Source organism: Ciona robusta, chromosome 14, assembly GCF_009617815.1.
Source record: "Ciona robusta chromosome 14, ASM961781v2".
Lineage (NCBI taxonomy): Eukaryota > Metazoa > Chordata > Ascidiacea > Phlebobranchia > Cionidae > Ciona > Ciona robusta.
The window spans coordinates 4,956,298-4,970,149 of record NC_143248.1 but is presented as its reverse complement, the minus strand read 5'-3'; the positions used below and the strand labels follow the sequence as shown (position 1 = coordinate 4,970,149).

Below are 13,852 nucleotides of genomic sequence, written 5' to 3'. Positions count from 1 at the left end.
AAATGAATATGGCAAAAAAAGTGATGTGCTTTCAAACATATGTTGCGTATATATTGACGTGACAACCTTTGCGTATTGGCAATGTGAAGATGTTTTTTAAATCATATCGGCAGCCAAAACATAAACGGATTTAATCATTTTATATCTTGTATTTACACTTCCCGCCATAAATTATAATTTCTTACCGACTTCCTAACATCCGCTTTAGAGGAAAAACGCCGCGAGATTTCCGGGTTAATGATTGGTTAAGAATTATATGACGTCACATAGAAAGGAGAATCCCTTGCGCAAAACTAAAGCATGCGGATATTTTATTAAATTTGTTTTTAGCACTATATAAAAGAAAAATTATAACATTCGTATACGAAAATGTGTAAATAGACGACAAGGCAGAAAGTTTTATAAAAACTGTTGCGTAAATTTCAGTTTCTAACCACCGAATTTTATTATTTTAGGTCGCAGTGAAATTATTCCGTTGGTTTATCGTATATCTTGTGAAGCTTAAAATAAAGCCATGAGTGACGAGAAAAATAGTAAACCAGGCCAGGTAATTTGTGTTTTTCTATTGGTATATATGTATGTGTGAATACAGTCCAATTTTATATGTTTTTTAACCTGTAATCAAAGATAGTAAACTTATGCTTTTTAGGGGTGACCAATAAACTGTCTTTTTTGTGTTTTTGTTACCTCAGTTGGCCGGGATTGTCAGCCCTAATTTCTTCAAGAATGAAATTTATTATTGGTTGTAATACGTGAAAAGAAAGTTTGAGATTTCACCAACTATATCTAAAACCTGGTAGTCCCCTGTTTATCAATGGGTTGCTGTAAGGAGATAGGGCTGTGCAAAAATTACAGCTAAAACGTGTGCATTTGAGATTAAACCGATAAGAACTATTTAGTATTGGTACTGCCATATTTCAATGAAGCAACCCATTGATTAACTAAGGACCACTGGGGTTTAGATAAAGTTGGTTGAATCTTAATGATTTCCACACACAAATTTTACTTTAATGTGACGATAAGAGTCTTTCTTGTCGAAATTGGCACCGAATAAAACAATGTATATATAAGTCTTATACATAAAGATAACAATTATTAAGTTAAACCAAAAACGAAACTTGTATTGTGTTTTATTATCAGGAGGTCAAAAGTGAAGGAAGTGACCACATAAACTTGAAAGTAACAGGATCTGTAAGAATTCTTCTATTTTGTTCACTTATTGTCAAACTTTGTGCATGATGATTTTGGTCAAACTAATATATTGTATAAACTGTAGCAACAATATATCATTTTGACTAAAGTGCCAGTACTAGATATAAAAGAATAGCCTATTCTCCAAGCTACCCTAAATAGTGCCCAATTTTTAAAGGCTTTCGATAATCAATGTTGTTTGTTTACCACAAAGAAATTGTGTATTTACAATTTATTAATGTTTTTATTTCTTTTTCCTTGCAGGATGGTTCTGTGGTACAATTTAAAATAAAAAGACACACCCCACTGAGGAAGCTCATGCAAGCTTACTGTGATAGACAGGTAAACTGTTTTAATACAATTTAGTTTAAAAATAAATAATATCCCTTTGTAAACAAGGGCCAATCTATGAGTTTGATACGTTTCCGATTTGATGGACAAGCGATAAATGAAAATGATACTCCGAACAAGGTAACTGCTTATTAAGCTAATGCAATTATGTACGCGTTGTTTCTACGAAGTAAATTATGTGGAAGTCTTGAAAGAGGTCTTTTGTATCCTCCTTAAATATTAATCGATTAATGTAACGATATACTTGGATATTTGACTTATTCCTTATATTCGTAGCTTGAAATGGAAGATGAAGACACCATTGATGTTTTTACCCAACAAACTGGAGGTCGACGGTCCTGAAAATTTTATTGCAATATAAACTCTTCGCCATGAGGAGCAAAAGCTTGCTTTGTCAGATTTCAACAAAACTTTGACTTCACTAGTTCAATTCCAGTCTTAACAACTTGTGTAAACAATTCATTTTGTGTTCAAATTGCAGAAGATGGTTTTAATCTTTCTGTTTTGTGTATTTCTAGCGGTTGTTGCCGTCACTTTGTTCTGTTTATTGTTATCCCATGTTCTGCGCAGACTTTTTCTGTCTGCTAAAAATGAAACAGCCGCATATATGAACTATTGCTATCTCCAAGCGATCTCAACAACAGAATACGAACCAAAAGCATTACAGCTGTAAACAAGGAAAATCTATAGATTATAAAAAACTGATCTGCATCTGTTGGGTTTAAAATACAAATAAATGAAACTTGTAAATATAATGCACATTGTTATATATCTGGTTTGTTCATTGGCTTTGAAATATTTTGCCTTCAACAAGTTTTAAGATATTATTATTTTCCTGCCCTGCAACAATTCTTACTGTATATTAAGACATAAAACTCTTGCAACGAGTTTTGAAAAATGTACTGACAAAGAAAAAAATCCTCAATTTTGAGTACATGATTACATATCTCAACAATTAACATTATCCAACCAACTTCCACATAATAAGCAAAGCAGTTGACCAACCTCAGTAAGCTGTGTATCTACAATATCTAATGAAACATTCATAAAACAGCTTGTGATTTCAACAGAATCAACACGTTGACGAAATGATAAAAGAAAATACTAGCTCAAGTTAAGTTGCCTGATATAACACAACAGTTATACTGTCAGAAAATAAATTGTAATGTTTAAGCAGCAATGTCAGCAAGTAGATTCTATGATATTTCAGCTGTGGTGTTAGTAGTTTCAGCTTCAGATTGTGTAACATCTGGGGTAATAGTTTCTTCACTGACAATCTCTTTCTCATTAGTAGTGATTTTCTCATTTACATCGGTATTCATCATTTCTGGAAGCTCAGATGTTGGTTCTTGAACCTCTTGGACAGTTGTGTCAGGAGGAGAAGCCAAAGTCTCCATCTCTGTGTCTTCAGGAACAACAAGATCTGTGTCCTCAGGAACAACTGGATCTGTGTCTTCCAGATTAACAGAATCTTCAATATCTGGAAGATCGGATATCCCGGAAGACTCCGGGATTGCTGGTGGACCAAGTTCTTCTTCAGGAACTTCATCCTATAGTTATCATAACAGATATTTACATAACAAGTTGCTCCAATCATCCCCCATAGATGTCTACAGACCCCTCCATGTAAAATTGCTTATACAGAGTAGACCCTACCAACCTTAATGATTCAGCATATCCGTATCCTTTTGGAACAGTTAAGAAACCCTGACCTAATCCACCACATTATTATCATGTTCCTACATACCTGGATTTCAGGAACTATCTCTTCAACTTGAGGTTTATCATCACTCAGGGGGCTTACTGTTACTTCAGGTGACTTTGGTTGTGAACTCACTGTAGTGTCCAAACTTTGTGTTATGATATTTGGGCTTGAGAGTATGGCCTTCTTGTTTATTGATAATCGCTTGCCTGGAATATTCTTTATTTAGAAACACTGCCACACAAAAAGGGAATCATGAAACTTACGTTTCTTTTTCCCAAGAAATGATTGTCCTTTTGGTTTGGCTTTCTTTTTAAGTAATGCTTGTGCATCTGCAGTAGCTGTTTTAAAAACATATTAGTGAATAAGAATAGTATAATATTAACATTATTTGTATCTACAACTGTGGTAGCGAAAACTTTTAAACACAATTTTAAATAAAAAGACATAAAACATGCTTACAGTTAGAAAAATTATTTAAGGAGATAGCTACAAAACAACAGTTGTTAGAACACACTTACAGTTAAAAACATATTTAAATTTAATTGAAAAAAAATTATAGTCACTACACCTACAAAGAATACAGTATAAAGCCAAGTGCAACTAATACCTTGTGAATTAGCTGGGGGTTGTAACTCATAGCCCACAAGTTCACACCAACCAACAGGATATATATCAGATGATTGCGAGTCTACCCACTGGTCATATTCATTCTCCCAACCATCAAAGTGAACTCGCAGTAAACGACCAACTACCCTGGAATAAAAATTATCATTTAAAGACTTATATCAACAATCATTCTGTTACTTTTGTCTGCTACGTTTTCGTAGGGCCAGACCCTTACTATATTTCTTTACCCAAAAATCGACCATCTATATGAGCACCAGATTAACGTCAAATTCTCATTATTTACAGTCTATTTCACTGAAACTTTTTAACAACAATCCACCGCAAACCTTGCAATGGTTGCCACACACAGTAATCGAGGCTCCATGAGATCAACGGCTTCCAACTTCATTCCTGACATGAAGCCATGAGTTATCACTTCATCATTGAAGAGAGAAGCAGGGGCAGCTTCACTGTTAGTTTCATTAAGGTAAACCTCCCAGTTGAACAGACCTTTGTAACCTGAGCACAGTATATGGAGTATTAAGTAAGCGGATAAAGTATGGACTGAGTATGTATAGTAAAAGTCTAACCTGAGCAAAGTATATGGAACGTTTACTAATCAACAAAAGCAAAAAAAAATTGATTAAGTAGATATCAAGAAGTATGTGCAAGGTATATGGTAAAGGTATAGAAAGAACAATAAAGTATGGATAAAGAAAAAAAGTATATGGAAATATTAGGGACAAACAAAGTAACAGACCCCTATTAAAATACATATAAATAAACTAATGTACAGGGTTATAAAGTGTATATTAATAATAAATATACACTGAATATCAGGGCACTACAGAGTAATATTTAGCCTTTAATATACCAAGCTTGTAAAGAAAATCTATTTGTAGTCTGTACATACCTTTAGGTGCAGTCAATGGAATATCATTTATTTCACAAAAAGACACAGGAAATATGGAAGGTGACGTACAATGATATGAAAACCAATCTGTTCCATTAATTGCCTCGCTTCCATCAATACCTGAACAATTTAATTGAAGGTATTTTGTTTGTGTTTGCATTGGGATACTGTTGGTCATACAGCGGCAATTAACCATAGTTATATGACCTTGTCTTTGTTTAGCTTGTTTTGATCCTTATTAAAACAGAATGTAAGTTTAACAATAACACGTAATTTTAAAAATATGTACATGTTCATTTATGCTAGCACATACAGCGTAAAGAGAGCATTAAATGATGGGTGAATCAGTAATGGTTTTAAGTAAGAAGAAGACATAATAATAGATATACGCAAACTACTAATCATAAGTGTCAAAGCTGGGTTTACAGTAGAAGCAGGCCACCCTGAACTTTCTATATTAAATTCATCATAAGCATTGTACAACCAATATGGTACAATTAGTATAACAAGCTTGTGGGTTTAACTGCCTCCCCTTAGTCCCCTACATTTCTAAAGTTTGGTGCCTATGCTACTAATGCTATATTTACCTATCATGAGGTATCCATTCTTAAGCACCTTGCAAACAGTAGCAACACAAATACAGGATAAGTTAAGTGGATCAATTGCTTCCAGTTTCATTCCAACTTTAAATCCACAAGTCTTAATCGGTTTTGTCTGAAATTGAAACAAAATAATATCATAAGTAAAGTATTTTTGTATATTATCTTAAAGGGCCATTAGGATATGTACCAAGATGCAGCAGGTGCAAAAATAACATTATATTAAAACGTATTAGTTTCTTTATAAAATAAACAATAATTTATTAATTAGTCTGCACGCATAAGAAGAATTATTCAACAATTTTCCATAATAATTCTGGCTATTAATTTGCATACTAGATAATATGTTATTGATTATTCTAACCTGAGCAAAAAGTTCCGGTTTTGAGTTTTTAAATCCAGGCATCGTCTTGTAATCTTTGGTTGCAACAAGAATGCGATGACCAACTTTTTCTGACCAACCAATATGATGGATGACCGGTGATCGGGAGTGACACCTAAATATGAAGAGATAACTCACATGATTGCATGAATCAACTATAAATTTACACTAATAGCACTATAGTTTTGAAGTTATAAACTAACTTTAGCCCAAATCCGAAATCTATTCTTGTTTCCACTTTTCTTGCGCATTTAATTTCTCGTTGTAAGCAAATGACGTCGTTTTGTAGCACTAAATCTGTACTGTATTTCACTACACAAAAATTGTCCAACTCCATGAGCACTAAATCAGGGTCAGTTTCGCAAAATTTATTACAGTTATCTTTACTCCTCATTGATGTAAAAATTAAGAAGAAAAGTATTTACTATTTATATTTACCAGAAATCATCATTTGTTTCATCCGAATCCTCGTAATGTAAACGCAACCGACCTCCAATGATTTCCTCCACCACACCAACTCTCATGCGTGATATTTGTGTTTTATCCATCACCTGTTGAAGGAAGAAGCTGTGATTATTATGGTATACACTGTTGGTGACATAGAATCACCACATCCCATATATTGTCATATTTTGTGTAATGTAAACATACAAAAAGTACCGCAAAAATAATCACCTACAATCCTTCATAGTTTTATACATAGTATCTTGTAAGAGGGCACGATTTGTATGGAACAGAACACCCGTGTTACAAGGACTGCCATTGCCCCATTACTTCAGAACAATTATTTAGTGCTTTAAAAGCAAGAAACCAACTCTTGTGTTTTAACTTTCAAAGCAAGTTTGAATGAATGAATGAATGAATGTAACTTACTTTATCCTCGCGTGGCAGGAAAACAACAGTCGTTATATTACGGGTTTAACATCTCGTGCCAGCTTACAAATTACCATGTATGTTACTTCGTGGGTGTTTATTTTTTGGGGAGGTTTTTTATTTTTTTTACGTATGGCTGATAATTTGGACAACCCATTAGTGATCACTGGGTTGGAGCAATTGCCGTTAAGTGTCTTGCCCAAGGACACATACATCCACAACGGTAGCAGCGATAAGCCTTGAACCCATTACCTATGGGTAAAAGGCAGGCGCGCTAACCACTATGCCAAGTTTACTCACTCAGCTTAAACTGCACACAGTGTGCAAACCAGTAATACATGTTATACGACATTTATATTTCATATCATTTACCTCAAGCCTCATGTTCATTAGGAACGGGCAATCCATGCTCTGTACCACCCTCTGCTGGAAATCATTAGGTAAAGTTTTTGCGCCGGTTAATCGCTGAACTAGGAAGCTCTTCCAGTTGCTGTATTTGAATTGAATCGCTGAAAAACAAATGCTTGAAATTGTTAATATATTAAATAAAATACTCTGAACCCCTCACAGAAAGTGTAATTTATAATATACACCCATTTTCATTATTGGATATCAAATACAATACTGTAATCTAAAATTAAATTCAGTGTAATATACATTTTATAACACAAACTAAACAAGTCATTTAGTTAGAACACCTATGTTTGTGAATTTCGTATTTATTTGTCTCACAAAAGACCAAAATATCAACTTAAGCTAAATTATTTAACCATTAGATACAAAGAATAAAGTTTAACAAACTTTTTGGTGGGACAAGAGGCTTTCCAATAGTTGCACACCACCCAACAGCATGTACATCGTGTGTGCATAGATTACACCAAAAGTCACATCTGCTGTCTGTATCCCCAAACCCTTCATACCTCAGTAATGCTTTGTAACCAGCCACCTTAATGACCTAGGGATTCAAAGCAGAAGAAATTATTGTTTTCTATTCTATGTGGGTAAGGTTCCGCAGCCTGGCATGCCAATGGCCTTGAGATTTAGGCCAGGATTGGTTCATTACCGCAACACCCAGATGAAATTACTGTTACAGTTTTATTGCAATCATAAAATTTTAGAAAAATTCCATAAATTGCTGTGTAACAATGCAAGTAGTAAATGAATGTAAAATACAATTTATAAAAAAGGAGAAAATAAGATACCTTAACTATGGAAAATAACTAGATTTAGAATTATAAATATATCGGACCTGGGCAATCCAATAGACTTTTGTCGGCACTGGGCAGTCCAAGTTTAGAACTTCAACTTTTACACCTTTTTCAATTTCTGACCAATGGTCTGACATTTGTGCCTGAAATAACAATTTATATAACTTAAATATACTGAATATTCAACAGGAGTTATTAATGACACACATGCTTGCCTTGCATAGGTCAGTAAAACAGCCCACACCGGTACTGTTGGTAAACTTGATATTTTTAATACACTACTATCCACGACAATACAAATATATACAATGAATTTAAAAACTTTTATGTCAACACTGATAATAGCATTGCAGTTAAAGAAGCAAATGTTATGTTTACAAAGTGTATGTATTAAAGACAATATATGGTTGTATGTTAGCATTGTGTTAAGAGCATGGCAGTTTAAACAGCACAAACTGATGTTTACAAATCTGGATTTTTAGTTTTTTACTATGCAATACATTATTTAACAACAACTCACTTACATGAGGAAACAAATGAACTGGTGCAGCCTCACTGGAGTTATCCACCAGATATTTGCCCCAATCATACCCCGCGCATGAATATTCACGGCGGTCCATTTCAGAGGGTAGGACAAGTGAATAATGAGTGCCAACCGATGGTTTATGTCTATATTACAATAAAACGCATTATATTTAGATAATAATAAAAGTTTTATTAAAATTAGTAAGTAGTATTTCATTACAGCTTTTTTTAACATTTTTAATAAGGCTGTAAGCTTTTTTACATTTACACTTAATTGCAATAACTTTGTTCAATGTAACAACTAGCATTGTGCCGATTGTGGTATTGGGACCAAACCCAGGGTAGCAGGGTGGGCATGCTTGCCCCTAAACTTTTTGCAGTGCATTAATCTGTAGACGTTTGAAGTGAACCATATATATTTGTTTTTTTTAACCATATATATTTGTACACAAACGTGCGTCTAACTATTTCTTCCTCATCTGCAATTTAATAGGTCTTTGTCGCATATGAATACAAACATATTTACGTTATTCCAATTGAGAGTTTTGGCTTCTTCTTCTTGGCAACACCGTGGCTAGCTTTGAAACTTTGTTTGCGAAACTTTGCAGAAAAGCTGTGGGAACAGCGTGCGCAACAAAATCTCTTGGTGTTCGAATAAAATGAATCTTTAGGACCAACTTTTTGACAAGATTCACACTTTGCTGTAAGAAAAACTTGATTAATTTTTATTTTAGACAAATATCAACATGGCTTAATTTGTGCTATACGTTCCTTTAGTTGCATTGGATTATATAATGCCCATGATTTTAGACGTTGGACAAAACCAAACGTACTAATCGTATACGAAGGATTAAATTTCCCGTGCCGTATTTTCGTGGTATTGACGAAATATAATACTTGCCTGTAAGTACTTCAGAGGGTTCCATACATTCAGTGACTTTTAGCAATTGTATATGGTTTACTTATGTCACATTTGTAATATCTACGCCTTCCAAATGCATACATACACCTATAGTATAAGTAAAGGATTAGATTTACATACGCGCGCGTGTTTTACGATAAGCGCGTGTTATTACTACTGCAAGCGAATAACTTGGTACAGGGGGTTGTAACCGTTCAGTCGATCGAGCAAACGTGTCTTGTGCGTCGTATGTATGCTACATGGCAGTATTCTGCATTGGGACTGATATACGTATACTCAATACTGTTTACAGTTTGCATCGCGCATGCCTTTGGTATTGCCATGTCCAATTAAAAATTCTCAATAGACCAATCTATTAGGCCTGAATGTACATTCAGAAATACATATGAACAGCAATCTGTGTATAGGATTCTGGTATTAGCAACGATGTTCCATGTTTTACACCCCCTTAGCTGGAAATGACCCATTCGGACACTTCTGCCCGTTAGCAGGGCTATAGGTTTGTTTTGTAATATACAGCAAAATACATACTTGTGAATACAATGCAAAAATATGTGAACATAGAACACAATATGCGGAACACCTGCACATAAAAGGTATCGACAAAGTCACACTTTTAAGAAGTGCAGAATCCAACTATAGTGGAGTACAGTATTATATAATATAGATAATAAAAGGTACAGGTACAGGTAAAATCGCTATCGATTCCTTTGCAGCAGTTGGGTATATATGCAGAATGGAACTATATATTGCAGTTTGGTGATTACATGATCAAAATATGAAAGGTAGCCTATATCTTGCACTGGCTAGAAACGTTTCGACTGTCTAATATTGCCAACTTAAGTTGTTCTTTAACGCGAGTCTCCAAGACCACCATAGTCCAGCAAGTCACCAGTTTGCTGCCCAGAAATGAGATTTGTTTTATCTCCTTTCGGGTTTTCATTTAAGCTTGCCTTTATTGGCAACTCCCCTGGTGAAAACTTGTGCTTTAGATGCAGTTTGTTTGGTTTTCGTTGAGGAGCATCTTCGCCGTCTTCGTCTCCGCCGAACTGCATGCGACCGTACATAGATTCCTCGCTACTTGAATGCTGGTATAAACCGCCGTCAGAACCAGTGAACCTTTCCCCATGCATGCTAGGATCCCACTCGTCGTCAAATTTATCATAAGTGATACGGGAATGCGCTGTACCGATAGACTCATCAGCGTAATAACGACGGTAAATGCGAAAAGCTAACACCATAGCTAAGCCTTCTAGGCCCTGAAAGAGAGCGTAGTAAAGCGGGAAGAGGAAATATGCGCCCATAACTTCGTTTGCGAAAGCCATTTTTAGTATAGTAGAACTCAGCTGACTGTTTTGACAACCAGTTTCAATCGCTGTAAGGTAAAAATAATTGACCATTAAAATTTTACTTAAATTTTATAGATTACAGGTAAAATTCCTATACATCATTAAGTTGCAATAAATGTAATTACCAACTGTGCGACGACTGTTGTCCGGTAGACGAAAGCCGGTGGCAAGAAGGTAGCCTGACCCGTAACCAATCAGCGGCATGACGAAAGCGATGACGTAGGTAGAAGGAGATATCGCGGTAAAGATTGAACTCCCGAACATGATGACCGACAACGTCATCAGAGCAATAAACGCAACACCAACCCCAAACAAGGACACCTGAACATAAATGTAGGTTTAAAATACTGTCACTATACGGCAGGCGAGAGCTGTTCAGGGTGTATATGATGAGAGCGCCATATATTTCTCTTTTTTTACAAGAGAAGGTTAATTGCAACTATACCGACTTAACACGCTGGACTGCATTCTTGTTTTAGCCATCTCTTGTGGAATTTAAACATTTCCATACTCCATACTACACCAAATGTACAAAGCTGTACTAATCAAACCTTTAATAGCGAGTTTGCCACTTTCTCCCATCTTGACTTGATTGCCATCCCAAGACAAACAGGAAACAACGTCATTATCAGTGTAAGAACAACCCCACCGAATGGAATCATGGTTCCGATGGTATAAGCGCTAATCCAGCTCGAACCGTAGATGAACAAACAGAACGGCATAAAAACCAGCGCCAACACAGTGGAGATACTCGACATTAAGATGCTAAAAACAGGAATAATTAAATGTAAATAGATAGGAGTTAGGTCTTTAGTTAAGTTAATTTGATGTTAAATGTACCAATCACATTATCTCTGTCTTCGCGTGAATTGCGGAAACTTTGGTTTAATTAGACAATCCAAGATTTGCGCTGCAAACCGCTAAATTTGCGCTGCAAACATTTTTATGCGCGAATCTTACTTGAAGTTCTAACCATTTAGTTTTTGCGCCATTAAAAGGTTTGTAACTTCATAAAAATGCGCCACCATTTCACCTATTTTGTTAATATAGAGAATGTGAACTTACATTACCAGTCTAACCGAAACAAATTTTGTCTGATTACCCCATTCATGTCCGAAATTATTATCGACATTGACATTAACCTTTTACGGCGGTACGACTCTTGGGTTTTGAAGAGCAGTTTCGCTATCGATCCTCAGGCCGCATCTGTTTTACATTTAGGGCAGTTCCGAAGCTGGAGCGGCCGAAACCAGTTGGGACTTGGTATCAGAAATAATATCGATCCTATACTAGTTTCAGATGACGAAAGTTACAGGCGTATCTATTAAACGAAACTGACAGCTTATACTTTATCCCGTCTCTTCGACTTTCAATGCGCCATGTATTATTAAAGCGACGTCGTGTGCGTGTAAGGAGAAAGGGTCTAAAAGATCGAAATTAGGATGGAAAATCTCACGAACTGTCGCCAGACTGAAACTGCATTCCCTACCCCACAACGTATCGGAGACTTATCTACAAAGACTCCACAACAGATCTGGAAAGGAAAACTTTTTTGGGCAATTGATCTAAGATCCATTTAGACTTACAGTAGGGTGGGGGAAGATGGGACACATTTAGCATGTATTTCGCTCGTCAGCCCTTCACTTAAATTACCACCAACCCTCTTTACGCAATCTAATATAAAAATTAAAGTTTTCTATAACTTATACACACCTCAAGTTCATATCTCCGTAAAGAAAATAGGTGAGCAAGTTTGAAAGGTTTCCACCCGGACAACAACCTGTAACCAACACAGCAATAGCCGCTACTTTGTCTAAGCCGAATATCTTTGCCATGAGGAATGATATAAAAGGCATGATTCCAAACTGACACGACGCCGCAATGGCAATACCTGCAAGTAAAGATAGTTTGTAGACTATGTATTTGTTAACTATACTCTGATTTACAGTTTTTGAACATTTTACCCGAAAAAGAAGGACTGGGTTGGGGTAAAATGGTCAATGTTTTCGTTCTTTTTTCCAGCAATATAAGACTACTTAGAAAAAGAGATTTCAAAAGCGAATCAACGAGAATTTGGAATATAAGATTTGAGAGTGAAAGTAACTCTTTCCTTTTGTATGGTATTCCAGATTATAGATTATACTCTTCCTGTATGAAAGTCCCGCAATCTACACTTACCACTAGGACGTTGTAAATGTTCTTTTATCAAAGTCACGTCCATTGTACAACCAAGTCCCAGCATAGTTTGTATAACTACAACCACCAACGTTGCTTCTATAGCGGAATTAAGGCCCGGGCTCTGTTCAATTCGTTTTGCTATTTCAGCCATGGTGACTTCGGCATCGGTCGGTGGTTCTGGAGTGGTAGAAACAACCATAGGCTTCCCGGGTTCTGTTATAGGAGCTAAAGTCGTTTCCTCAACAAGATGTTCAGGTAGGATAGCATTAGTTGTGAGGTTTTGGCTTGATTGCGTCGTTGTTGTACCGGCATCTGTCGAAGTAGAAGGAATAATGGCAATTGTGGTTGCGTAACTTGAGGTCGTTTGGACAACTGTGGTTTCCGATGGTGGTGTTGTTAGTTCTTGTCGGATCCGTCTTCGCGTCGTATGCTTCTCGCTTTGATTCAGATGCTTCGAAAACGCTGAGTGAAATACAGCAGCTACAACTACCAAAATGACCAGCTTGACTTTGCAACTAGCCATGTCTTGAGCCCTATATCGCTTGCCTTGAGATATAAACATACAGTTAAACTTTAACTTGGAAACTGTTCGATTCTTGCGACTGAGTATAACTAACTGTCATAGCTTAACTCCCTCCAAGACTTTCCATACATTATTTATATCTCTCAGAAACTAATTCAAGCACCTGAATACTGGCATTGAAATTAAAAGCCAAATTAACTCATCGTGTGTCTCAAAGGACTCACATATGCTTTTAACTGATTTTAGAACAAACTATAAGTCTTCCTTCTCTTTCAGCAATCAACAGTTGCTCTGTCTTTGTAAGGCGCTTTCGACTTTATAAAATATTCAGTGGCATTCAATTTTAAAGGCGAGGAGCACTAATTTGAACCTGACAGTTTACAAGAAGATTATTGGGACGTACCTCTATAGATAGTAGATGCCGCTTGCGATATAACAACCATAGGCATTCGTCTCCTATAACACGATGGCTATGTACAGTATAAAGTAAAACCACACAGTAAAAACAAACGTGCCACATCTTTCGA

The 13,852-nt window shown here is 35.9% G+C and overlaps 3 protein-coding genes across 3 annotated transcripts; 1 reads left to right on the top strand and 2 right to left on the bottom strand.

The window, feature by feature from the left end:
• Window positions 1-348: 348 nt before the first annotated feature.
• Window positions 349-2,311, top strand: LOC149725274 (small ubiquitin-related modifier 2-like). Its single transcript, XM_089892949.1, has 5 exons — window positions 349-547; window positions 1,141-1,191; window positions 1,456-1,533; window positions 1,591-1,662; window positions 1,819-2,311. The coding sequence occupies exons 1-5, from the start codon at window positions 515-517 to the stop codon at window positions 1,882-1,884; spliced, it is 300 nt and encodes a 99-aa protein (XP_089749075.1). The 5' UTR covers window positions 349-514; the 3' UTR covers window positions 1,885-2,311.
• Window positions 2,312-2,425: 114 nt separating this feature from the next.
• On the bottom strand, window positions 2,426-9,602 carry LOC149725273 (MBT domain-containing protein 1-like). The gene is made up of 15 exons (XM_089892910.1): window positions 9,255-9,602; window positions 8,880-9,054; window positions 8,353-8,497; window positions 7,870-7,971; window positions 7,422-7,575; window positions 6,993-7,129; window positions 6,186-6,298; window positions 5,730-5,862; window positions 5,354-5,480; window positions 4,767-4,886; window positions 4,201-4,372; window positions 3,855-4,000; window positions 3,511-3,585; window positions 3,290-3,453; window positions 2,426-3,092 (listed from the first exon to the last, which is right to left on the bottom strand). The coding sequence occupies exons 1-15, from the start codon at window positions 9,277-9,279 to the stop codon at window positions 2,739-2,741; spliced, it is 2,142 nt and encodes a 713-aa protein (XP_089749036.1). The 5' UTR covers window positions 9,280-9,602; the 3' UTR covers window positions 2,426-2,738.
• A 143-nt stretch (window positions 9,603-9,745) lies between these two features.
• On the bottom strand, window positions 9,746-13,534 carry LOC149725272 (hepatic sodium/bile acid cotransporter-like). The gene is made up of 5 exons (XM_089892922.1): window positions 12,803-13,534; window positions 12,338-12,515; window positions 11,176-11,389; window positions 10,750-10,945; window positions 9,746-10,650 (listed from the first exon to the last, which is right to left on the bottom strand). Exons 1-5 carry the CDS (start codon window positions 13,362-13,364, stop codon window positions 10,127-10,129), a joined length of 1,674 nt encoding a protein of 557 aa, XP_089749048.1. The 5' UTR covers window positions 13,365-13,534; the 3' UTR covers window positions 9,746-10,126.
• Window positions 13,535-13,852: the final 318 nt, after the last annotated feature.

Excerpts from the sequence above, each read along its gene's own strand:
- LOC149725274 (XM_089892949.1), top strand. The coding sequence starts at position 515 with ATGAGTGACGAGAAAAATAGTAAACCAGGCCAG. Across the intron at positions 548-1,140 it reads AAAATAGTAAACCAGGCCAG|GAGGTCAAAAGTGAAGGAAG; the intron begins GTAATTTGTGTT and ends TTTTATTATCAG. Across the intron at positions 1,534-1,590 it reads AAGCTTACTGTGATAGACAG|GGCCAATCTATGAGTTTGAT; the intron begins GTAAACTGTTTT and ends TTTGTAAACAAG.
- LOC149725273 (XM_089892910.1), bottom strand. The coding sequence starts at position 9,279 with ATGGAACCCTCTGAAGTACTTACAG. Across the intron at positions 7,972-8,352 it reads CAGTTCATTTGTTTCCTCAT|GCACAAATGTCAGACCATTG; the intron begins GTAAGTGAGTTG and ends TTGTTATTTCAG. Across the intron at positions 7,576-7,869 it reads AAGTCTATTGGATTGCCCAG|GTCATTAAGGTGGCTGGTTA; the intron begins GTCCGATATATT and ends TTGAATCCCTAG.
- LOC149725272 (XM_089892922.1), bottom strand. The coding sequence starts at position 13,364 with ATGTTTATATCTCAAGGCAAGCGATATAGGGCTCAAGACATGGCTAGT. Across the intron at positions 12,516-12,802 it reads ACATTTACAACGTCCTAGTG|GTATTGCCATTGCGGCGTCG; the intron begins GTAAGTGTAGAT and ends CTTTACTTGCAG. Across the intron at positions 10,651-10,749 it reads CAACAGTCGTCGCACAGTTG|CGATTGAAACTGGTTGTCAA; the intron begins GTAATTACATTT and ends TTTACCTTACAG.